Source organism: Silene latifolia, chromosome 5 (genome assembly GCF_048544455.1).
Source record: "Silene latifolia isolate original U9 population chromosome 5, ASM4854445v1, whole genome shotgun sequence".
Taxonomy (NCBI): domain Eukaryota; kingdom Viridiplantae; phylum Streptophyta; class Magnoliopsida; order Caryophyllales; family Caryophyllaceae; genus Silene; species Silene latifolia.
In genome coordinates, this window is record NC_133530.1 from 4,442,256 (window position 1) to 4,468,797 (window position 26,542).

Here is a 26,542-nt window from a genome sequence, read left to right on the forward strand (position 1 = left end):
TCACAACATTTGGTAACCGGCATGATTTTATGATTGATCAGTTCAATGATATATATATTGTGTTGCATTAATTACTTTTGAGCATTCATATGCATTGGAGATGGAGGATGTTGTGGTGATGTGGTGTGGTGAAGATGATGTTGTGATAAGGCCCAGGCGGGTTCTGCAGGACTTGTCCTGGTGTCCTCAGCTGCGAGCTGGCAGATCGGCTACGGTCGATATATAGTCTACCGGGGATCGGTGTGACACCCTTAAATAACTCGATAATTAAACGCGTAAATTCTACGTAAAAACTGGTAGGATATGTTTGTAATTGGTCTAACTATGTAAAAACCTGTAATTTCAAAAACTTTTCTAAACCAATCACAACATCTCCAACATTCCCAATAGACGGGTGCCAAAACCTGCAATTGATAACAATCTAACTTACTTACACCGCTAAAGGTAAGAAAATACATAATGATACAACCCAAAATAGAAAAGGGAGACATATGTCCCTTCAAATTATATACAAAGCCAAAAGTTAAAAGGTTATATACATAACCAAAAGATAAAAGGTTTCTACAAAAGAAAACCAAACTAGGTCCAAGGTTCCTTGCTCACTAGCTCGTCTGTGACCCCAACTAAGCATCAACAACCTGTCAATCGCATTTTATACAAACACGAAAGCCACAATTCAGTGGGGAGTAACTTCGAGTCCTCCCAGCCACGAATCGTCATAATTAATGTAACATGTAGTAAAACATGTAAACTATATGATAATTCATCTAATTTCCAAGCATCCTAACATATGAATGCTAAATTGACTAATTTAAACTATCATGTGAAAAATTTAACAAATTGTAATCCAAACTCTATCAACCATAGCCGGCTTGCATCTCACCTTCTATGATTCATAGAATCATCAAACAAGAAAGGGCAATATATCAAAGACAGGCATAAGTTCTTAGTCCCGTCAATAGTCACTTTGTAACTCGAGTCTATACCACGAGGTAGGGAAGGTAATTGAACCGGTATCTTGGTTCAGCGGTTAATATTAATAAAACATGGCCAAGAGACAACACAACCCTAGCCTAAAATCTGCGCAGACCTTGACATGCGGATACACACCACCGCACCCAAGACCCACAACGTTTTTTAAAACAAAGTGAAGTGAGTACCCTAAGGAGTCCACCAAAGGGTTGGCTAGTACTTAAGCTGACCACTTACTATCAAAATAAGTAACTGAGGTCATGCCCCAACTTGGATAAACATCCACTAGTCAGGAACACAAAGGCTATCAAGCAGTGAACATATACTCGTCAAAGACTATAAAGACCTATCTATGATGAAGGCCGAAGTACTCACCTAGGACCTAGTCCCGCTAGTCCCAAGCTTGAATACTTTAGCCCACACCACACAAGACTCACCACACAGGTCAAGTAAGACACCCACTTAACCAAAAGAGGGCAAAAAGTCCTACTTACCAACATAAACTCTAACATTTTATCATGTGAAAGGCTATATAAATGTCTATTCAAAGCATACAATCCAATGAATCCTCAATAAGTATTCAATACTAATTTCCAATTCTAGCAATTTTAATAATATTAAAGGCTTTAGGGGAAACTAGGGCCATTTCTACAATACAAAACACTATTAAAATCAATAAGCTATACATGTGAACTAAAGCTTGATAAATGGCCTAAAACAAGAAAAAGGCCGATTATCTAAATCATTCAACCGAATTTTTTGACCTGCAACCTGCGACAGTGCGGGTTAAATTATGGTGACCAATCACTCAATTAATCGACATCGCATCATCAAAGGGACTAAGGCTCGAGTTTTTCTAAGCACAATCAACAAAACATTACAATTATCGCTATAAAATTCATTTTGAGCCTATTAATTACAATTTCATTTTGTAAACTATCCTAACATGTGATAACTATTAATATAAGCACAATTTTACCATTAACATAATTTTTGTTTACTGTATGCTTCAATTCAAAATACTACCCATTTGTTACTTATACAACTCTAACATTAATTAACCCGAAATGACCAATTTTGTACGAAAAACCGCGAAACAAGCACAGACCAACCCGGGCCAACCCCAAGGCCGGCCGTGGCTCTCGCAATTCTTTTATTTGTCCCCTACACCACCATTTTTTTTTTCCATTTTTTTTTAGTAAAAGACCGTCTGAACACTAATTAATTGTTCCCAATTCAACTTTGTTAATTTAAACTAACAAAAGGCATAATTTAAGCATACATGCACAAATTTTTAACATGTAAAAACTACTACTCAAACAAAAATCACCAAACATACAAAAACAACAAAGATTGTGACGATAATTCGTCGAGTAACTCGAAATATGTTACCTTAAGCTAGAAAAAGAGCAATTAGCACCTCAAAACCCAAACCCTAACGACAACTAGCCGCTATCCTCTACAATATACGAGTCCCCGAACTCGTCCTCCAATTCTTCACCTAAATAAACAATTAAAACACAATAATAAGCACAAATACCGAAAATACCGAAATTTCATCTTTAAACAACTTCAAGAAAACTGAAATTAAATTATACCAAGTTGTAGATCGCGACGAGAGGATTCCGAAAATATAAATTATGCGAGAATCCGAGTAGAAACGAAGAAATTGTGACGATTTTTAGCTTGATTTTGTAAAAATGGTGTTTTGGAACAAGGAAGAAGATGAAGGAAGGATGAAAATCAGAAAAAAAGAAAAGAAAGGGGGAGGGGAGCCGTGTAAGGGAGAAAGGAAAGGAGGAAAGGAAGGTGCGGGATTTTTAGTCGGGATTTTTACGAGTCGGTTTTGACTCGTTTCAATAATAATTAAAACCGTAGGTCAAATGCAAATTCTGTCAAGACCAAAGTTTTTAAACACGAGATTACAAGAAAATTGAATACTCATACGACCCATTTCCAATTTCGTTTACCCAACGTTCAAAAGAATTGTTATTTTCCCCCCGATACGCCATTATTTCGAAATAAAAAGTTTTACACGGTTTAAACTATTTTTAAACATCTCGAAACTATCAAAATAAATACTTTTCTTCAAAATATAATAAAATTATACTTCTTTGAATTATTTTTACTTTAAATACATTAATGTCAAATTTTACTTGATTAATTAATTATTTTCGAAATATATTAACGGTCCGAAATTTACGGGGCGTTACAATCACCCCTCCTTTTAAAAAGTTTCGTCCTCGAAACTTAGAAGAAGAAATTATAGTTATAAGAAAATATAGGTATCTTTTCAATGAAACGGTGATACTCTTGTTGATCAGACAAGAACATCCACACTCATATCAAGACATAAAAATATTTTTACACCAATAAATGAGAAAACCCATTATTGGGACGTCACCAACAACGAGATTCAACATTCACTAATGTTAAAACCATTGAAAATCATAAAAGCATTTTCAAACTTTTAGTTTAAAGTTCTATAGTAAGAATACTATCTTTACTAATTATGATTATATAAGGCTTAGTAACTCGGAAAAAGAGTAAGAATAGGAATACCTTACGAGAATAATTCAGGATATTTAGCTATCATAGAAGCTTCAGTTTCCCAAGTCTCTTCTTCGACATTTCCACTACGCCAAAGAACACGGACTAGAGGTACAACTTTGCTCCTAAGTTGCTTATTAGCTTTTTCAAGAATCCGAATTGGCCTTTCTTCAACCACCAAGTTAGGCTCTAATTCAAGAATCTCTTCTTGGATTATATGACTAGGGTCACTAATGTACTTCCTCAACTGAGAAACATGGAAGACATTATGAACCTTGCTCAGATTTGGGGGTAATTCTAAACGCTAAGCAACTGGACCAATCTTTTCAATCACCTGAAAAGGTCCAATATATTTAGGGCTCAGCTTCCCTTTAACGCCAAACCGTTTCACCCCTTTCATAGGTGACACTTTAAGGAATACTTGATCATCAACCTCAAAGGAAAGTGGTCGACGACGGACATCAGCATATGATTTTTGACGGTCCTGAGCGGCTTTCATCCGCTCTCGAATGATTTTAACTTGTTCAATGGACTCGGTCACCAAATCAGGACCTAACATTGGAACATTTTGGGTTTGATCCCAACAAACTGGAGTACGGCATTTTCTACCATACAGAGCTTCATATGGTGCCATTTTAATGGAGGCTTGATAGCTGTTGTTGTAAGAGAATTCAACCAAAGGTAAACATTTCTCCCAAGAAGTTTGGAAATCTAAGGCACAAGCACGAAGAAGATCCTCTAAAGTTTGAATTGTTCTCTCAGTTTGACCATCAGTGGCAGCGTGAAAAGCAATGCTCATCAATAGTTTACTACCCAAGGCCTCTTGTAATGCAGTCCAGAAACGAGAACAAAATCGAGGGTCTCGATCTGAAACTATATCTTTAGGAACCCCATGATAGCGCACTACTTCATTCACATAGGCACCAGCTAAAACTTCTAAACCCCAGGTCTCTCTAATGGGAATAAACCGAGCACACTTAGTCAATCGGTCCACAACCACCCAAATAGCATTCTTCCCAGTGGAAGTCCTGGGTAAAGCCATCACGAAATCCATGGAAATAGACTCCCATTTCCAAAGAGGAACATCCAAGGGTTGAAGCAAACCCCCGGGCTTTTGATGTTCTATTTTTACTTTCTGACAGGTGAGGCATTTACTGACATACTCCATAACTTCAATCTTCATCCTAGGCCACCAGAATTGTAATCTCAAATCTTTGTACATTTTGGTACCTCCCGGATGAATGGAGTAAGGAGACAGGTGTGCTTCATCAAGAACTCTTTTTCTCAAATCAGCTGCACTCGGAACATAGATTCTACCATGATAACGGAGATACCCATCATCATCAATCTTACAATCCTTAGCTTGCCCAAGTTGAATTTTAGCTCGAATGGATATGAAAGTAGGATCATTAGGAAGGCAAGTACGGATCTCACGGTGGAAGTCGGAGTTCGGTGACATGGCATCAAGATGATGAGAGCCCCTTTTTACAAGGCTTACACCTAGTTTTTGAAGTTCTAAAGCAAGTTCAGGAGGTAATTCCCGAAAAGAATTCAAAGAATGACAGGATTTTCTGCTAAGAGCATCAGCCACCACATTAGCTTTTCCTTCATGATATATTAGATCGGCATCATAGTCATTCACCAATTCTAACCATCTTCTTTGTCTCATGTTCAGCTCTTTTTGGGTAAAGAGATATTTCAGGCTTTTGTGGTCGGTGTAGATGTTGCAATGGACTCCAATGAGGTAGTGTCTCCAAATCTTCAAAGCATGCACCACCGCAGCTAATTCAAGATCATGAGTCGGGTAGTTAACTTCATGAACTCTAAGCTGTCGAGAGGCATAAGCAATGACTTTCCCTTTTTGCATCAAGACACAACCTAAACCATGCTTAGAAGCATCACAGTAAACATCAAAGTCCACTCCTTCTTCAGGTAAGGTCAACACCGGAGCGGTAGTCAACCTCTTTTTCAATTCCTGGAAGGCATTTTCACACTCCTCAGACCACACAAATTTAGACTCTTTCTTCAACAACTGAGTCATCGGCCTAGCAATCTTTGAGAAATCCTTCACAAATCGCCGATAGTAACCCGCCAAGCCAAGAAAACTACGGATTTAAGAAACATTTGTTGGACTTTTCCAATCAACAACGGCTTCAATTTTGGCAGGATCTACCATAACACCCTCTTTTGAAATGACATGCCCAAGGAAGGTCACTTTAGGTAACCAGAACTCACATTTAGAGAATTTAGCATACCATTTTTCACGACGCAAAATTTCTAAAATAACACGAAGGTGTTGGACATGTTCTTCTTCAGATTTAGAATAGATCAAGATGTCATCAATGAACACTACAACGCATTTGTCAAGGTGTTCTCTGAAAGTACGGTTCATCTGATCCATGAATACAGCTGGAGCATTGGTCAAACCGAATGGCATCACCGTAAACTCGAAATGACCATATCTCGTACTGAAGGCAGTTTTAAGAATGTCAGCTTCTCGGACTGGAATTTGATGATAGCCCGAACGAAGATCAATTTTAGAAAAAGTAGAAGCACCACGGAGCTGATCGAAAAGATCATCAATTCTAGGAAGAGGATATTTATTCTTGATAGTAACTCGATTAAGTTCACGATAATCTATGCATAATCGCATAGATCCATCCTTCTTTCTTACAAAGAGGACAGGAGCACCCCAAGATGAAAAGCTAGGTTGAATAAAACCTTTGGCAATCAAATCATCCAGTTGAGTCTTGACTCTTTCATTTCGCAGTGCCGACCTATAAGGAGCTTTAGCAATAGGGCTGTACCGGGAATAAGATCAATAGCAAATTCAACTTCCCTTTCAGGAGGAATTCCCGGTAGCTCATCCGGAAAAACATCGGGAAATTCACATACTACAGGAATGTTCTCTTTAGGAGGTAGAGAGGAAGAATCAGAAGTAGTCACCATACACAAAAAGGCTTGATGACCCTTTTTCATTGCATTGACAAACTTCATAGCAGAAATTAGTTTAGTACCGGTTTGTCTTTTAACCATTTGATAAGACACACGGTGACCTGAAGGGCTTGTAAGAATTATTTTCTGATCCCGACATTCAAATCGAGCATGATAAGTATGTAACCAATCCATGCCCAAAATGACATCAAATTCTTCAAGTGGAAATTGGAAAAGATTTGCTGGAAATATAGATCCCATAATAGAAATAGGGACTTCCGAATAGATTTTTGAACAGGAAAAGACATCACCAGAGGGTAAAGATATAGATGTGCTTTCTTCTTGTGATGATTCAAGTGATAATTTAATGGAAAGTTTTATCGAAATAAAAGATAAAGAGGCACCCGTATCAAATAGTACCAAACAAGGAGCATCAAAAATAGAAAATGTACCGGTAATGATATCAGGATGTGCCTCAGCTTCAGCTCGGCTCATAACAAAGATACGGCCCTTCGGCCTCACTGGCCTCACTGGCCTCACTGGGACGACAGGAGCAGTAGGAGCTGTCACCTTCCTCTCCGGGCAAACATTGGCCTTGTGGCCCGGTTTGTTACAAGAAAAGCATATAATAGGATCAACGAAGCATTTACCAGGGTGTGCTGGTTTCTTGCAGTTATAGCACACTCGGTCTTTAGTACTTTTATTATCATTAACAGATGAAGATTGACCACCCCGGTTAACTTGCACATTAGAAACAAATCTTCTCTTGTTTGGGTCAGAGGGAGATGAGATGAACCTAGGTGAAGGAGTAAAGGGCCTAGAAGAGGGATATAATGGCCTCTTGCCAAGATTAGAACTAGTTGCACGAGCTTCATTTTCAATGTCTTTTAGGGAATTTTCAGCCCACAAAGCATCGTTGTAGATTGAAACAAAGCTAGTGGAATCCCGACGGACCATGCTTTTGATCTTAGGGGAGAGTTTTTCAAGATAAAAGAAGGCTTTTTCGTTGTCATCCTTCACCAATCGAGTTGCATAATGAGCCAACTCGTTGAATTTATCGGTGAAGGCCTGAACTGGAAGGCTTCCTTGCTTCAACTCCATGAATCCCTTCAACTTCTGCTGTTTCAGCTCTTGCGGATAGAAACGGGCCTCCACTAACTCCTTGAAACGTACCTAGTCAAATCCCGGTTCGGTGAAACGGTAGGCCCCGATCATGGACCACCACCGGTCTGCTTCTCGTACTAGGAAGTGAGAGGCTAGCTTCACTTTATGTTCCTCCTTGACATCATATAATGTGAAGCTTTTCTCCAACTCCCGAAACCACCCTGTAAGAGCAGCTGGATCAATCTCTCCACCATAAGTGGGAGTGTTGATTCGGGTCAATTGGTTAGCCACCCAAGTATAGGTGCCTGGAGTACCCTCAGTTGGCGGAGGAGGAAGAGGAGCGTGTTGATTTTGGAGAATTTGAGTAAGAACTAATAAGATAGCATCATCAATGTCTCTTCTTGGCGGAGCCATCTTAAAAAGAAGAAAATTAATTAGTACCTAACAATTAGCAATCACAAACAGACTACCACATAAAATCCTAATTCTACCCATCCTACCCTTCTCTCAAGTTTATTATTTAAAGGTCAAGTGATTTTTAAGTGGGGTGCACAAACGTGCGTCGGGAGCAATAGGCTCTGATACCAACTGTGACACCCTTAAATAACTCGATAATTAAACGCGTAAATTCTACGGAAAAACTGGTAGGATATGTTTGTAATTGGTCTAACTATGTAAAAACCTGTAATTTCAAAAACTTTTCTAAACCAATCACAGCATCTCCAACATTCCCAATAGACGGGTGCCAAAACCTGCAATTGATAACAATCTAACTTACTTACACCGCTAAAGGTAAGAAAATACATAATGATACAACCCAAAATAGAAAAGGGAGACATATGTCCCTTCAAATTATATACAAAGCCAAAAGTTAAAAGGTTATATACATAACCAAAAGATAAAAGGTTTCTACAAAAGAAAACCAAACTAGGTCGTCCAAGGTTGTTTGCTCACTAGCTCGTCTGTGACCCCAACTAAGCATCAACAACCTGTCAATCGCATTTTATACAAACACGAAAGCCACAATTCAGTGGGGAGTAACTTCGAGTCCTCCCAGCCACGAATCGTCATAATTAATGTAACATGTAGTAAAACATGTAAACTATATGATAATTCATCTAATTTCCAAGCATCCTAACATATGAATGCTAAATTGACTAATTTAAACTATCATGTGAAAAATTTAACAAATTGTAATCCAAACTCTATCAACCATAGCCGGCTTGCATCTCACCTTCTATGATTCATAGAATCATCAAACAAGAAAGGGCAATATATCAAAGACAGGCATAAGTTCTTAGTCCCGTCAATAGTCACTTTGTAACTCGAGTCTATACCACGAGGTAGGGAAGGTAATCGAACCGGTATCTTGGTTCAGCGGTTAATATTAATAAAACATGGCCAAGAGACAACACAACCCTAGCCTAAAATCACTTGAGACCTAGACATGCGGATACACACCACCTCACCCAAGACCCACAACTTTTTTTAAAACAAAGTGAAGTGAGTACCCTAAGGAGTCCACCAAAGGGTTGGCTAGTACTTAAGCTGACCACTTACTATCAAAATAAGTAACTGAGGTCATGCCCCAACTTGGATAAACATCCACTAGTCAGGAACACAAAGGCTATCAAGAAGTGAACATATACTCGTCAAAGACTATAAAGACCTATCTATGATGAAGGCCGAAGTACTCACCTAGGACCTAGTCCCAGCTAGTCCCAGCTTGAATACTTTAGCCCACACCACACAAGACTCACCACACAGGTCAAGTAAGACACCCACTTAACCAAAAGAGGGCAAAAAGTCCTACTTACCAACATAAACTCTAACATTTTATCATGTGAAAGGCTATATAAATGTCTATTCAGCATACAATCCAACAGAATCCTCAATAAGTATTCAATACTAATTTCCAATTCTAGCAATTTTAATAATATTAAAGGCTTTAGGGGAAACTAGGGCCATTTCTACAATACAAAACACTATTAAAATCAATAAGCTATACATGTGAACTAAAGCTTGATAAATGGCCTAAAACAAGAAAAAGGCCGATTATCTAAATCATTCAATCAATTTTTACCCGCAACCCCACCCTGCGGCGGACACGGGTTAAATTGCGGTGACCAATCACTCAATTAACTGACATCGCATCAGTCAAAGGGACTAAGGCTCAGTTTTCGGCACAATCAACAAAACATTACAATTATCGCTATAAAATTCATTTTGAGCCTATTAATTACAATTTCATTTTGTAAACTATCCTAACATGTGATAACTATTAATATAAGCACAATTTTACCATTAACATAATTTTTGTTACTAGTATGCTTCAATTCAAAATACTACCCATTTGTTACTTATACAACTCTAACATTAATTAACCCGAAATGACCAATTTTGTACGAAAAACCGCGAAACAAGCACAGACCAACCCGGGCCAACCCCAAGGCCGGCCGTGGGCCTGCCGGCTGCTGGCTGTCCCCTACACCACCATTTTTTTTTTCCATTTTTGTTTAGTAAAAGACCGTCTGAACACTAATTAATTTTTCCCAATTCAACTTCGTTAATTTAAACTAACAAAAGGCATAATTTAAGCATACATGCACAAATTTTTAACATGTAAAAACTACTACTCAAACAAAAATCACCAAACATACAAAAACAACAAAGATTGTGACGATAATTCGTCGAGTAACTCGAAATATGTTACCTTAAGCTAGAAAAAGAGCAATTAGCACCTCAAAACCCAAACCCTAACGACAACTAGCCGCTATCCTCTACAATATACGAGTCCCCGAACTCGTCCTCCAATTCTTCACCTACATAAACAATTAAAACACAATAATAAGCACAAATACCGAAAATACCGAAATTTCATCTTAAAACAACTTCAAGAAAACTGAAATTAAATTATACCAAGTTGTAGATCGCGACGAGAGGATTCCGAAAATATAAATTATGCGAGAATCCGAGTAGAAACGAAGAAATTGTGACGATTTTTAGCTTGATTTTGTAAAAATGGTGTTTTGGAACAAGGAAGAAGATGAAGGAAGGATGAAAATCAGAAAAAAAGAAAAGAAATGGGGAGGGGAGCCGTGTAAGGGAGAAAGGAAAGGAGGAAAGGAAGGTGCGGGATTTTTAGTCGGGATTTTTACGAGTCGGTTTTGACTCGTTTCAATAATAATTAAAACCGTAGGTCAAACGCAAATTCCGTCAAGACCAAAGTTTTTAAACACGAGATTACAAGAAAATTGAATACTCATACGACCCATTTCCAATTTCGTTTACCCAACGTTCAAAAGAATTGTTATTTTCCCCCCGATACGCCATTATTTCGAAATAAAAAGTTTTACACGGTTTAAACTATTTTTAAACATCTCGAAACTATCAAAATAAATACTTTTCTTCAAAATATAATAAAATTATATTTCTTTGAATTATTTTTACTTTAAATACATTAATGTCAAATTTTACTTGATTAATTAATTATTTTCGAAATATATTAACGGTCCGAAATTTACGGGGCGTTACAATCACCCCTCCTTTTAAAAAGTTTCGTCCTCGAAACTTAGAAGAAGAAATTATAGTTATAAGAAAATATAGGTATCTTTTCAATGAAACGGTGATACTCTTGTTGATCAGACAAGAACATCCACACTCATATCAAGACATAAAAATATTTTTACACCAATAAATGATAAAACCCATTATTGGGACGTCACCAACAACGAGATTCAACATTCACTAATGTTAAAACCATTGAAAATCATAAAAGCATTTTCAAACTTTTAGTTTAAAGTTCTATAGTAAGAATACTATCTTTACTAATTATGATTATATAAGGCTTAGTAACTCGGAAAAAGAGTAAGAATAGGAATACCTTACGAGAATAATTCAGGATATTTAGCTATCATAGAAGCTTCAGTTTCCCAAGTCTCTTCTTCGACATTTCCACTACGCCAAAGAACACGGACTAGAGGTACAACTTTGCTCCTAAGTTGCTTATTAGCTTTTTCAAGAATCCTAAGTCAAATCAAAATGAACCCAGGCTAGTAACTGTTAGGAGCCCCCAGGATTGGAATGAGTTAGGGGCCCCCTCAAACCAAGTCACTGGCCCTTTCAGTCTAACCTGGTAACCCTTGAGTGATGCAGAGAGTGAGTAGTAACAAAATAAAGGATCAGACCTTGCCTATATTATACTAACAGTTTTGCAGGAGCGGAATGAGGTAAGTAATGATGTGATACATGGTTAAAGATGTGCAATGAAAGAATATGGTTGGTATTGGCATGCTGACTTATTTGAATAATTGAGTGAAATTTTAGTGTATGGATGACATGAGTTGTGAATTAAGAATTATATGATGATATGCATGCGGCTTTCTGATCCTTGAACCCTTAGGTAGAAATATAATATAATGATATGTTTAATGAGTTGATCATAGAGGCACCATAAGCTATAGCTACCTAAGAGGTTAGATGTAGGAGGGATATGACCATGATTGACTGGAATGGTTAGTAGAGCCAACCAGGCTATGTTGTTCTGAGGATGAAGAATCAAGTTAAGTCCTATGTGTAAAGCTAGTAGACCGAAACGGGTGTCGTGTCCGTTGATAATTGTTTTCTTTGTTATTCTAAGTGTGTATATACTTCTTGTTGAATGTCTTATTCTTTGCAAGAGTTTCTTGTTTTGCTTCTTTGGGCAAATGTGATCGAATTTTGAGATTTATGATTGTTATTATTTTACTAATTGCCTTAGCAATCCATGTCTAGTTGTATGTGGAATGTGTTGCCCTAAGCCATGAATGTTATATAGTTGTGTGTTGAAAATTTCATGCCATTTTTTTTACGTCTAATTATATACATTTAATTTAGTTATAAGGTTAGTATTCAATAAGTGACACCTTAGTGATTTCTAGGATATATTTTCGTATTTAAATAAGTTGTGATTGTTACGATGAGAAACTAATGCATTGTCTATACATACATGATTATTGAGTTATTTAGTTGATTTTATTTTCGGTTTCGCAATCTTTACCGTTTTCTAGATGGCAATTACATGTATATGGTGCAACGTGATTTCTATGCTTCAAATGATATGTAACATGTGTTGGAGGAAGAATGGTTGTGTGATGATGTGAAGTAATTTAAAGAAACCAAAAAAATTCTAATAAATTCCAGAATGCTACCTTGTTTGTACAGGCTGCCATTTAAAATGTGTTCTCTATATGATGGTGAAAATTTTATGTGTGATAACATTCTGATTTAGCTTTTCAATGCTTTTAGTTTCATGCTAATATGAATTATATTTTGAGAGAAATAAATATTTTAGTTGACAAAGTGGTCGATTGTTCTGCACGATTCTGTTTCGACCCATGTTTTTGAAAAAGAAACCATTTAAAACGTGTTTATTGTTTATGCATAATTCCAACTCCACTGTTTAGAATATTCATTCACGTTTTCAAAATGATAAGCCACGTAAAATCTTAACGAGTCGTTATTTAATAGTGATTTTTGCAAGTTGCCCAATCTTCGTCTAATTCTCAGTAAAGTTTTTGTTCCGACCAACCGAGTTGTAAAATTTGTTATAAATAAATTCCTTAAGCTTTGCAAATTGATTCTCTTTCCTATGATTAGTTAATTCATTATATCTCCTAAAAACGATAATAGCTCGCAAAATAGCTAAGCGGTTATTTAATTATGAATTTTGAAAGTTGTTGCATGATGTTTGATTGTTGAAATTGTAAGTTATGTGAGTTTCATATAAAAGTTTAATCAAATATGAATTATGTGATGTAACCATGTAATACTCTGATATGAATTCTGTAGCATGAACGGTAGGCATATGATATGAGTATGAACCTTGTTATATGATAATATAATCTTATTTGTTTCGGTGAGTTTTATGTAAAGTAGTCTCAATTATACAAACGCTATTACATTGCTTGAATTTTGCCTAGTGTCTTTCTCTAAACCCGATTTGTAAATATGGATCTTACTTCTATGATATGATTACTGATATGAAATATTTTAATTCGTCAAGAATGAACTATGAGTTAGTTGATTGTCTACATTGATGTAAATGCGTTAATTTGGTGTCAAAGCATCCAAGTATTTGTTACCTTGATTTTGTGTAATGCGTAGCATGAAATTGACAAGTGTGTTTTGTTGCTTGAAAAGTCGGATGCTAGTTGCAAGTATAGAGTAATTAGCTTATCAGATGATTTGTGCCTATTGTTTCAGTAATCTTCTTGAACATTGGATGTGAAATTTTATAATGGGGTTACGGGGACGTAACCATGTTTTAAGGAGGATAGGATTGTAAAATATTGATGGTTTACGATCTGGCTAAGTGGTATGTTATGATTGGTGATCGAGAATTGGTGACGAGAACCGACCATGCATGGAGTCTCATTTGTTTTAATTTGTTATTATTCGGTCAATGTTGTGGTTCTTTAAGTGCCACATACTTCTGTCGTATGTTCAACTTTGGGGACAAAGTTTCTTAAGGGGGATAGAATATAACACTTCGCGTTTTAGAGCTTATGTATACGTACTACTTGTGTTTGTCTTATGCTTGTGGATGTTTGGTTATCGTTACGGGGTGGCGAACTTCGGGACGAAGTTCATTTTAAGGTGGGAAGATTGTAATACTCCAATATTTTTACATTATGTATATACGCTTTTCGTGATTTATTTTCGAAAAAAAAAAAACAAATATATATATTAACTACTTATTTTGGTTGGGTCGTACAGTAGGTTGTGTTTGTAGTCCATGATAAACTATGTTTACACTATTTTATTCCATTCCCTAACCCTATTATAAAATAGCCTACCATCTTATTTATTCTGCTCTTTCCTTCTTTTGTTGTTTCATGAATCCATGTGCCGCCCATATTCATCAGGCTCAAATTGTTTTGATTTTAAGTTCGGGGACGAACTTTATTTTTAAGGAAGGTGGAGTGTAATACTACTAAAATTTTAAAAGTGTGTTTTTGATTTCTAAACTCGAACTTCGGGACGAAGTTCCGTTGAAGGGGGAAGATTGTAATACCCGACAATATTTTTAACAGTGTGTTTGTTTTCTAACTCAAATTTCGGGAACGAAGTTTCTCCCACCCCGAATATTTTAATGCTTAGTTTAGAATTTTAACCATTTTGTAAAAAAAAAAATATAATACATAAAAGTTTTATGATATTGCAACTTGGGTGTTTGTCAAATTTGTTCCCTTTATTTCTTCTAGTCATTTGTGACTCTTGCACCATTCACATCTAATTATATCTAAAGCCCTTAGTTATATTCACTAATGCCTCGTTTTCCTATTTTATCTTGCCACTCATAACCCTAAGCCTATTATTATAAAAAGAACAAAACAAAATCATCTTTGCCTTCACACATTCTTCAGCCGCAAACATAAGTATATCCCCAAGACATTCAAACTCCGTGATTGTCTATCCGTTTTCATGTGTCTCCTTCCCTTATATTTGTTATTGGACCTTGTTGATCCGCCGTCGACATATTTGTTCAGCCGTCACCTGACGTCGTCCTTTATGGTCATATTTTCTTTTGGAGCATTGTCGGAATAGGTAACACGATTCTACCGATCCTAATATTATTACTATTGTTCGGGTTATATGAATATGTGTCAATTTTATTTATTCAATTAGACGTCGTTGATTCGTTGGATTCATGTGTTGATATATTAAGCTGATTATTGAATTGATGATTACTGTATATGTATTACTACTAGTTATTATATTTTGTACATTATTATTTTATTTTATTTTGGACTTTTGGGAGAGTAGAGTTTACGAGGGAGCATCTGCATAATGAATGGAAACATGGGTTTTTCTTAGGTTCGGGTTTATATGGCCGAAGGCTAATGGTTGATTAGTATTCAAAAGCATTATTATGTTGGTAATCAAGGGCTGACAAGTTGTAGGGATGGCTTTGTTTCATGTATGCTAAGTGATGATTAACGAAAGATCAATTTGTTCAATGTTTACCATTTAACGCTTGGTTGTGTGTCTGTATTACTTTAAGGTACAAGTTGGGATCGAAACTCATGCGAGTACAGTTTCTCAGTTGAGATCTTGGATTTAGGTATTGTGTACTTATTATCGTTTTCTTTGACCGAGACTTGTGGGTGAGTAGCTTAGAGTTTTACTCTAAGTGTTGAGCACGGTTCTTTGAACCTTTGACAATATCGATATTGAAATTGAGATGGAAATTGGTTACTGGTATTGAGTTATGGGGCCTTTGTGCCATATTGTGTTTACGGTCTGAGTGACCATGGTTATTGAGTTATTTGAGTTTGAAATCGATATTGAGATGGAAGTATTGTTTTGCGGTTTTTATCCGCCAGTTAACTCACCCCTTGTCATTGGTCTTAGGGTCGACGATGAGAATACGATATTTGGTTATTATATTATGAGACAGAGTAATGAGTGAGACAGAGTAATGAGTTGAGTTTGAGATTGAGTTAATTATTGGGATGAGAGTGTTAAGTTGAGTTTCAGATTAGTCATGGGGAGTGTTTTTATTATTCTCTCTGTTTATTTTATTTTTACGTGTCTGTGTTTCCACGCCATGACCAAAACTAAGCTGCTATATCGGGAAAGTTTCCATTTAAGAAAACTTTCCATTTAAAGAAGTTTCTATTTTTAGTAACTTTCTATTTTGGGAACGGGAATAGTTAAGTAATCCCTTATCATTTATTTATCTTTCAGAGGGCGAATTTGATGTGGAATATTATTGAGCATCTGTCCATTTGACTGCAGTACTGAGGTAGGGAAATACACTTGACTTATTATCGTTGATGTTGAATTGTGTTGACTTGTTTGTGTTTCATATGACCAAACTGTGAACGCTGACTTGATTCGTGGTTGTTGATTTATGTTATGATTCATATACTGGAAGGTGATTGACTGAATTGATCGTATTGAGTATGTTATCACAACATTTGGTAACCGGCATGATTTTATGATTGATCAGTTCAATGATATATATATATTGTGTTGCATTAATTTCTTTTGAGCATTCATATGCATTGGAGATGGAGGATGTTGTGGTGATGTGGTGTGGTGAAGATGATGTTGTGATAAGGCCAGGCGGGTTCTGCAGACTTGTCCTGGTGTCTCTGCGAAATGGCGGATCGGCTACGGTCGATATATAGTCTCTAGGGGATCGGTATGGTGGGTGTTCCGGGTTATGAGATATGAGTTGAGATGGAGATGGAGGTGACGGAGGAGCATGCATATCATATTTTGTTGTTTCATTGTATTCCCTACTCAACCTCGTGGTTGACCCTGTGTATTCGTGAACACCTGTGATGATCCAAATATTGGGGAGCAGATTTGTTGTGAGGTTTATGAGATAGGATGGGAGCTTGATGGGCGTGAGACACTGGATCAGAAGACTTAGTAGCTAGATCATCATTTAGAAGACTTTCACTTTTAATTATGTTAGTTCTTTGTAATTTGATGTAAAAGAGGTTTTGTAATAATTAAGTTAAAGTAATTATATAATTTGCCTTGGAGTTTAATTTGTTATTCACTACCTCGGGAAACCGAGATGGTAACAGTCCGGTTTATTAGGGAATGTCTGGCTAAAGGCTCCTTCATAAATCGGACTGTCCATGCAGTGTTGGAGATTGTCTTGCACAACTCGGCTTGAATGTGCGCTTCGTCCCAAACAATGAGTGGCCTCTTCGTCCCTTCAAGGATAGGCTGGAGTTCCTTGACATAGAAGCTGCCGAACATCATGTTCTCCAAATCCACCACGTGCTCCTTGTCTCTCGGGAAAGTCCATTTTGCCGCTGCTTGAAAAGACCTCTCTCGGGATTCCTGCAAGTTATGGCCCCAACGGACCTTCATCTTGTCTCTCGTCACTTCAGCACCTGCATTCAAGGGAACGTAAGATCTCCAGGACGCCGAATCAGCATTATGGCGCGGCCCCCTGATGGTACGAGGCCTTATCTCTTGGGTCGACTGACCCGCAAACCAGGACGTCGATTCAGCACATCGACGCGACCCCCTGATGGTACGAGGCCTACTTCTTTGGGCATCTCGGCCCTCATTGTCTACTCCTCGGTGAGGGGGTAGACTCTTCTTTCGTCCCCCATGCCACTTAGCATTGTAGTTAGCCTGGGTCTTGTTCGCCCTCGGCTCCACCGAACCTTTAGGCATTCTCCAAGGTCGCATCTCTTGTTTCGGCGTCGGTATCACCCTCATAGCCGAAATTCGATGCTGCCCCTTGTCTTCGTCGCTGTCTACCATCTTCACTACGATAGACCCCATTAGTAGCATCGATCCGTCACTCGGTTTCAATACTACCAATGCTTTCTGAAAGAACTGCATCCCGAGTACTAACTTGAAGTCATCCAGTGGAACGGTGGTGAAGTTGAGCTCCCCTTCCCACTCACTCACTTGGACCGCGACCTTCTTAGCCACTCCTTAGACGCGTCTCACTTTCCCATTGACCGGCTTCAGGCAGCTGTTAGCATTCCGCAGAACTAGCCCCAACTGATCAGCTTCCTCTTTCGTAACAAAGATATGGGAGGCGCCCGAGTCGATCAAGGCTCGTGCTTGCTTCCCATTCACCATCAAGTCCACGTACATGAGCCCGTTGGAATTCTTAGCGGAGGAATCTTCGTACTTCCCCATCGCGCTGATCCTTTGAAGTGAGCCCATCCGTGGTTGGTCTTCACCATCACTGGAGTCTTCGTTGCACTCTTGGTGATAGTCGGCCAACGCCCCATCAAGTCGTTCTTGAGCCCCTTTCGGCATCTTCTTGAAAATGGCATTGAACTCCGCTTTGTTCGGACAATCGGCCATCTTGTGAGGATCCTTGCACACAAAACACGCGAACGGTCTCTTCGTTGTGGAAGCAGTAGAGTTTCCCGCCTTCGAAGACGAGCTTGAGGGTGAGTTTGTAGTGCTCGCCGATTGGGCTTGACTTCCTTGCGAGCGGAACCGACTGTTCCCAACTGAAATGGCGCTATTTTGTGGCCTTTGTCCGTTGTACCCACTTTGTGACACACCAGTATTCCCCGTTGGTGCCACAACTCCTGGTGCCTCTCGCTCCCCGTGAAAGTCGAGCAGGCGCTCGGCGGCCGATATGGCCGAAGACAGAGTTTTGGGATTCTGCCTCATGACCTCCTGTTGTGCCCACCTCTTCAACCCGTCAATGAATTCGAATGTCCTGTCCGTCTCGGACATTTCGGTAATCTCGAGAATGCACGCTGAGAATTCCCTCACATATTCCCGGATTGATTTGGTGTGCTTGATTTCCTTCAACTTCTTCCGAGCAACAAACTCCGTGTTCTCGGGGTAGAAGTGATCCTTCAAGATCCTCTTGAAGTCGGCTCACGATGTCACCGTAATCGTGCCCGCATCGATTTCCTTGTACCTATCCCTCCACCACATCTTGGCATCGTCGACTAGATACATGCTTGCCGTGACAACTTCCGCGTCTTCGTCGAGCCCACTTACTCGGAAGTATTGCTCCATATCGAAGATAAAGTTATCGACCGCTTTCGAATCCCTCGCCCCATCGTAGGCACGAGGTGGAGGTGCCTTCACCTTATGGCTCCCCACAGATTTCCCGTCATTGGCCACCGCTTTCACGAGCGTGGCGCAAGTGTTCTCTAACATCTCGACCTTTCGATGCAGATGATTGATATCTTCCTCCCGATCATCGGGGATCGCACCACTGATCGCTTGGATGCGGGTGTTCATCCCGTCCACCTTCGTCTCAAGGTCACAAACCGTCTTCTGCAACTCCTCGAGGCTCGCGGCCATCCGCATAACGATGCCCTCGAGTTTGGGAAGCTTGACGTCGATTGAGTCCTCTAAGGCATCCACTCGGTCCTCGATTGTTTCGCCCATTTTCTCGATCTCGATAAACAAATGCGGCTTGCAGACGCCCGTCCGAAGACCGGGCTCTGATACCAAATGTCACGGTCCGGTACTTTAGCCGGATCGTGGCGCGCACCCTTGCCCGAATCAAGGCAAGATGCAAGCGACAAGGCTCTTCAGACTAGTGAAGGATCGCTCACTAGCACGATACTCGGGTCTCGGCAACACTCGACAGGATTGCAACGAGAGCGTCAAGCACTAGTGTTTGTCAAGCACTAGGCGTTCGTAATCGGTCTCGGGTGTGTGAGTCGGGATCCTAGTGTCGATCCCACAAACACGGCTTGTTAGAAAAGTGAAGGCTAAATAAAAGTCGTTCACAACAAAGCAACAACAAGCAATACGAAGGCACAAGGTAGGAAGCAGATTTTCATTCACTAGTACTCCCTAAAGAGGGAAATTTGATTATTACATCCTGGTAGCAGGAGACATTGAATTTACAATTTTAGTGTAGAATAGCGATATACCTATTTATGGAAACCTATTCTAAAACTATGCTAGACTAAGCAAATACTTACTACAAATGTACAAGGGAAATGAAATTACATAAGCATAAATAAATCTAAGGGTTCGAAGTGTGCGAATCGTCACACCATGATAGACTCGGTTGGAGCCTGTCGACATGAGGAGATGGCAGATTTGAGACGATAAATACGAGCCTCATTATCTTGATTGAATCGTTGACGTATATTGTCCCACACCTGCTTGGCTTCGGGACGATAGGAGATCGATTTCGCTAAATCGACTTCGATGGTAGCGTATATCCATGCCGTGACTAGGGCGTTGGTAGAGCGCCATATTTTGAAGTCATCGGCAGTTTCAGATGGTTTGACGATGGACCCGTCAATATAACCCATCTTGTCTTTTGCAAGTAGGGCGAGACGGAACGCACGAGCCCATTCGTCATAATTGTTACCATTAAACACGATATGCGAGATCTTGGTACCCGGGTTCTCGACTTGAACAATCGAGACAACCGAGGAATTGTTTGATGTAGATTGTGTCGTATTTGTCATGGTGAGATCAAACGAAGGGAAGAAAAGAATTGAAAGATGATTTAGAATTTGTGTCTGATAGCTGATACCATATTAGAAGATAGAGAGGATATTATTCATGAGAGAATTAGGTTATTGTATTGCCAATTGTTATTGTATTTACATCAAAGAATAATACACATATTTATATAACAACTACAATATACATGATCTTCTAAGTAAGGAAAATATGTAACGTTGACTACTATATGCAAGGAGCCGTTGGAGGAGCTTAATGGGCTGGATGGCTGCGTGATATGCGCGGGTCGTATTATCCATGACGAGAAAATTAACCTTAAACCGTGTTAGATCTAGTTTTGACAAATTCAGAGTAATAATATCCCCGCCTTTCCAATTAATAATTATCTATTGTTTTATTTGCGAGGGCGCTCAAACACTGAGAACTATTTACCAGAATGGAGAGAGTACATTGTAAAAACAAAAAAGAAGTTTACCTTGATTAGATAAAACAAAAACTAAATTACCAAATTCCAATTAATAATTATCTATTGTCCCATATGAATTAACTTCATTTGAGGCTATGTGGTTGATGATATGCCCGTGCAAAACCCTTCAATAAAACACAAATTACCATCCCATGACATTCCTTTAGTTTAAAAATATATAAATGCAACACCAACTATTACCTTACATGGTATAGTTCCAAGTAATGGACAGCAGAAAATAAAGCAAATGCTAAATTCTAAAAAAGATTGACGAAATAAAATAAGTAATCAAGGAGGAAGAGGAGTGTAAATCGACCGTACCGTTGTTCTGGTTAAGATGTCTCTAAGTGATGAGGAGCAGATTGTTGCAACTACATACGACTCAGGTAACTTATTCATTCATTGCATCATGTTCATTTATGTACGGAGTAATATTCTAAGTGATGAGGAGCAGATTTTTTTTCTACTCAAATGAGCCATAAGAATAGTATAATGAAAAGGACGGTTATTCGAGACAATCAGCCTCTCGTCACGACCTATCATTTGATTTTCAATATTATTTAGACAATGGTATAATTTTAATCTCTCAATCAAACAATTTTGTAAAGTAGCGGTCATTCGATGTACTTCTCGACACAATTTTCATCTTGGTAATTCGGAAACAGCCTCTTTTAGTTTGACCATGATGAAAATTCATACTTATTGTTTTAATGATTTATTAGGGACAAAGCATGAGACATTGAAAAGAGGCAACATAAAAGTGACTACCATTAACAAGGAGGAAACGGGGATAGAAGAGAGCCATTTAAGTGTGTTTTTGGAGGTAACGGGATCAGGATACAAAAACGAGAGACCGGGGGTGGATATTGTGACAGTTTTAGATGTTGGCGAGAGCATGAAAGGTGAAAAATTGGAGACACTGAAAGGTGTTATGAGACTCTTGATCGATAAATTCAGCTCAGCTGATCGTCTTTCAATTGTGACCGTCTCAAAAAATCCTCAGAAGTTGTGTGGGTTACGACAGATGAGCCTCGTTTCTCAAGCTGAGATCGAAAAACTAGTTAGTGGTTTGGAAACGCGTCCTGGCAAAGACGTAAATGGCAGCCTGGACATGGCTTTTAAAGTGATCAATGACCGCAAGTACGTTACTGGACGGCGGGTGGCAATCCTGCTCATGTCTGACGGTGACCAATTCGAAGTTCCTATTAAACATACTTTCTTTGAATCGATGCCTGTTTACACATTCGGATTTGGTGATGATCTCATCAATTCAATGGTACACCCCTAGTTTTTCAGTCTCAGTCATTTGTTTGCATTTTTCTGATATCTTGGTCGTTTTAACATGTATGGTTGTTTCGGGTAGGTGCTAAACGACGTTGCAAAAAGTAGTGACGGAGGAATTCATTGTTCTATAGATGTTACAAGCTCATGTCCAAGCAACTTGAGGAGTGCCGTTGCTGAATGCTTCGCGAAACTATTCACGGTAGTTGTAAGTGACTTAAAATTGACCGTCAAAAGGGCGAAATCAACGGCCAAGATAGACAACATTTGTGTAGGCACCTACTCTCGCTCGTACATCCCGTTTACAGCATTGGAAGACAATGTTATTGTTTCATTTGGCGATCTTTATGCCAACGAAACTTGTAAGGTTGAAGTCGATCTTCACCTTCCTCACGTGACTTCTCAACAACCTTGCGATCTTCTCCATTTCTCGTATTCATGGAGGTAATTCTTGTGCAAACTAGTTTTTTAGTCTCGATCTGTCATTTGTTTGCATTTTCTAAAATCTTTCTAAGAACAGTATGTAAACAAATGACTGAGACGAATAAAGTATTTGTACACATCCAACTATTTGCGTCATAAGTTTCTTAATCCTTCTCGATGTTATTGCTAGGTAATAGGTATAAACATGAGCAACTCACCTACATACATGCTCAAGGTCATACCTAATCCTCGATGATTTTGCACTACTGTAATCTTATTAGAAAGGAGAAAAAGAATGGAAATTTGGATAATGTGTGAAGAAACTAGATTAAGGCTCTGTTCTTTTGGACTTATTTTTAGTTCTTATCAGTTCAGTTCAGTTCATTTCAGCTCCATTAATTTCAGTTTAGTTCAGACAATTTTTGTCCAAAAGAGCATGGCCTTAATAGTTAATCCTTTTACCAATTGTAGGGCAATGGAAGAAGTCTTTAATTCAAGTTCTCGACTTGTTCGTGTGAATCGCGTAGCCAATCATATCAGGGAAGGTGGTAGTGAACAAGAAAACGGCGAAACAGGGTTGAGGGATGTTGATCGTCTTAGCAAATTTCAAGGATTATCCGAGCTTCTAAAGGGGTTGTGGCTGCAATTAAACAACATTTCATCATGCATTTACAAGCTCTTGATCCCGCCTTTTCTAGTCGTTCTTAGCCTTCTCTCGTCGAGAACCCAAGACATGTTAAAAAGTCTTACAATGGTCTGGATCAGATTTCGGGAATCTATAAAATCTGAGGCGGGTGGCAATAAGGTGCCTACCAAGAAGAATGACCGGTCTCAAGCAGCACCGCTCAAGGGGCTTGGTTCACAGGTTATCGATGTTTCATTACGCATGTCCAAATACTTGTTCCCCCTTCTTATCATCATTCTAATCCTTTATGGTATGAGCAAACAAGTTGGGATTAAGAGTCCGATTGAGCGAGAAGTTTTACAAAGAGATGTTCCCCGAGTTACTGATTTGAGGGCTTATTATTGTAACAGTCATTTGGGAATCTTGTCTGATCATCTAAGGACGGCGTTGGATTCTGTTATGATACTACGCGATATACTAAGCAATTACATGGAACAACAACATATTAGGCTTCAACCGCATGAAGGACAATCGAGTGATCATCTAGTTCATTCGAGAAATGTCAAGGCCGCCTTAGGTGAGCATATACACATGACCTTTGAGTGGTCTAAAGCCATTAAAAAGGTATTACATAATGCTGAAACCATCCCGTTACATGTGAAGAATTGGGAGGCCAGAATTATCGATCAAAATCCCGTGAAAGACGAATCAAATAACAGTCGTAAATACTTGGCTTGTCTTGTTTTGCTCCTTGCAAGCCTTGTTGGAATGCGCCTCAATAAACTGTCAGTCCGATCACTTCAAGGCTGTCTAACTCATGTCTCGACGAGCATCAAAGCCATGGCAAAGAGTCTCCTTGGTTCATCCAAGAAGATTGACCCGTCTCTTACAGCGAAACTCGTGGAAGACATGAGTAATCATATACAGAAAACCTTATATTCTGTTCAAATAATCCGGGGAATACTAAGCGATTATGTGAAGCAGCATACTGAGTTTGAAGATAACAACAATAACTTGAAAGACTCGGTTCGTTCCCGTAATGTGAAAGCCTTGGGTGACTATATCAAAAAAGCTTTTAACTCTGTTGAAGCCATTGAAGACATACTAAAGCAAAGTACTTGAATATTGTTCCAAGCACCCTTCCATGTTTTTTGGCTAAGACATTTTCAGCTACCCAATTACTTGCCTATCTTTTTTGGCTATGTTTTATGGTTTTAATAATACTAGTTGTTGCGCCGCGCCCTCCCGGGCGCGGAGCCCCAATTTGGACAACTGTTTATGAAATCCCGATAAGAATATCGTGTAGGTGTTGTGCTTATGTGTATAGAATAGTTTGTGAATTACTTTGCCAATCTGGGTCAAACCACGCAATGGCCATATTGACTGCCTGATTGCATTATTGTGGGTGAGCAACTGAGCATCATCATATAGGATGAAAGTCGTAATAAAGGTATGAATATACATGGTACATAGGATTATGATGGGACAAAGTGATGAATGTATACAAGTAGAACAAGGTAGTCAGGCATAAAAGAGTTACTTGTACACTATTTATTTGAAATGCATTTTTTTTCCGGTATCCGAGTTAATTTTCTTCTTCGCTGCAAGTTCTTGAATTGTTCATCTTTCTCATCATCACCCTGAGCTGACGAACCTTGAGCTGACGAGAGCAAAAATGAGAATGCTTGCAGATAAGGATAGACACATAATGTCAATCGTAATATCTAAATTAAGGGTACAATTTTAAAGGACAGAAGTTTAAAACCTGGAGTGTTGTGCGATGATGTTGCCAATCATTGCCACTTGTTGATTAAATCGTTCCTTAGCTCGCTACAGATTATAAACCTCAGGATACAAAGAGGAAAAGATGAGAAAAGGAAAGGAGAAAAGGCGGAGAATGAAAGGAAGAAAGAGGCTAAAAATGAAAGGCGTGAAGTGAAAGGAGAACAAGAGAGGCAGGATGAAAGGCGCCTACACATTTCAAACCTAGCATTCAATGAAGCGAGTCACATAAAAAGAGGTCATCTTAAGTCCAAATAATATTTTTCACAGTAACAGCATAACTAAACAAATAAAGATGCACACTACAGTTAGTTACCTCTCACTGTCCCTTTCGGCGAGGCTAGACCTATGAATATCGCCCTTTTAACATGAACAATCCAGCCTTCTCCTTGTCTCTGCCTCGAATACTCACTCATTTGAACAACTCCCCCCAAAATAAATAACAACTCAGTATAAAATTAACTCCAACACCAAGAAACGGGTACGATCCACACAGAAAATTTTGTGCTAGGCCAGTTTTTCTAGGTTTACACAATACTGTATGAGGCATTTTCTATTGCAGTGCATACTTCCCGCACATAACATGAGACATCACCCAAATAAAATCACCATTCATCAAACTCGATTATCCACTTGGACACGGTAGATACACATATCTGGACCTTATTTCACAACAATTCAGATCCGTCAATAGGCATATTGCGTCCATCTCTTCACTACGCATACGTAACAATGAGACATCTACCGAAAGAAAGAATTCAGGTGTGAGTTCAAAGTACGGTATACAAAATGACGTTAACCAAAAAACACAAAATATACACGTCAAACTAAAATAAAATAAACTAAATATGGATGTGCAGATAACCTTTTTTAAGAGAGGTCAAATCCATTTCCTAATCCCGAGAAAGGCAATCTACCGAAATCAGTAGTCCGTTTCCTAGGAAGGTGCGTAAATTTCTCCCATTCTCTATTTTCGTCAAACCTGTGTAATTTTGAAAAAAAAATTATAAAATAGAATTAATCGCCTGCAGCTGAAAATAGAGACTAAACGTGCACCACTTATAGCTGAAAAATAATAAAATTGAATTAATTCTCCTATTCTCTATTGAAGTCTATGGTTGGAATAACGTGCACCACTTAGAAATCTAGAAAAGACATGTTTATCGCAATACAAAAATACCCAGTATCAACAGGCTAAAATATATATATGCAAGTGACTAACCAGCGAATGAAGTACATCGGCCTGCCACTCATAGCAAGCAGCGCGTCAAAATCGATTCTTCCCTTATTCATATTAACACCCTTGACAAACGTTGAATCCCAGCATGTTCCGAACCATATTCGGTTCCTAATATCAAAATGAAACTCAGTGGTTAAACCAAAAAGCAGCAGAGATAAGCGAATATTCAGACATTAGTCGGTGACCCAATCACCATACTCAGCAACGAAACCTCATACCTATTACCATTACACAC

General features: G+C 38.7%; 1 protein-coding gene and 2 long non-coding RNA genes across 3 annotated transcripts; 1 reads left to right on the forward strand and 2 right to left on the reverse strand.

The window, feature by feature from the left end:
* Nucleotides 1-483: 483 nt before the first annotated feature.
* LOC141655815 (uncharacterized) lies at nt 484-2,648 on the reverse strand. Its single transcript, XR_012548194.1, has 3 exons — nt 2,571-2,648; nt 2,365-2,473; nt 484-638 (listed from the first exon to the last, which is right to left on the reverse strand). It is a non-coding gene; the product is annotated as an uncharacterized LOC141655815 (long non-coding RNA).
* A 5,851-nt stretch (nt 2,649-8,499) lies between these two features.
* LOC141655816 (uncharacterized) lies at nt 8,500-10,557 on the reverse strand. The gene is made up of 3 exons (XR_012548195.1): nt 10,480-10,557; nt 10,274-10,382; nt 8,500-8,549 (listed from the first exon to the last, which is right to left on the reverse strand). It is a non-coding gene; the product is annotated as an uncharacterized LOC141655816 (long non-coding RNA).
* A 10,229-nt stretch (nt 10,558-20,786) lies between these two features.
* Nucleotides 20,787-24,784, forward strand: LOC141656479 (uncharacterized). Its single transcript, XM_074463388.1, has 4 exons — nt 20,787-21,342; nt 21,679-22,232; nt 22,320-22,681; nt 23,132-24,784. Exons 1-4 carry the CDS (start codon nt 21,294-21,296, stop codon nt 24,405-24,407), a joined length of 2,241 nt encoding a protein of 746 aa, XP_074319489.1. The 5' UTR covers nt 20,787-21,293; the 3' UTR covers nt 24,408-24,784.
* The last annotated feature ends 1,758 nt before the right edge of the window (nt 24,785-26,542 follow it).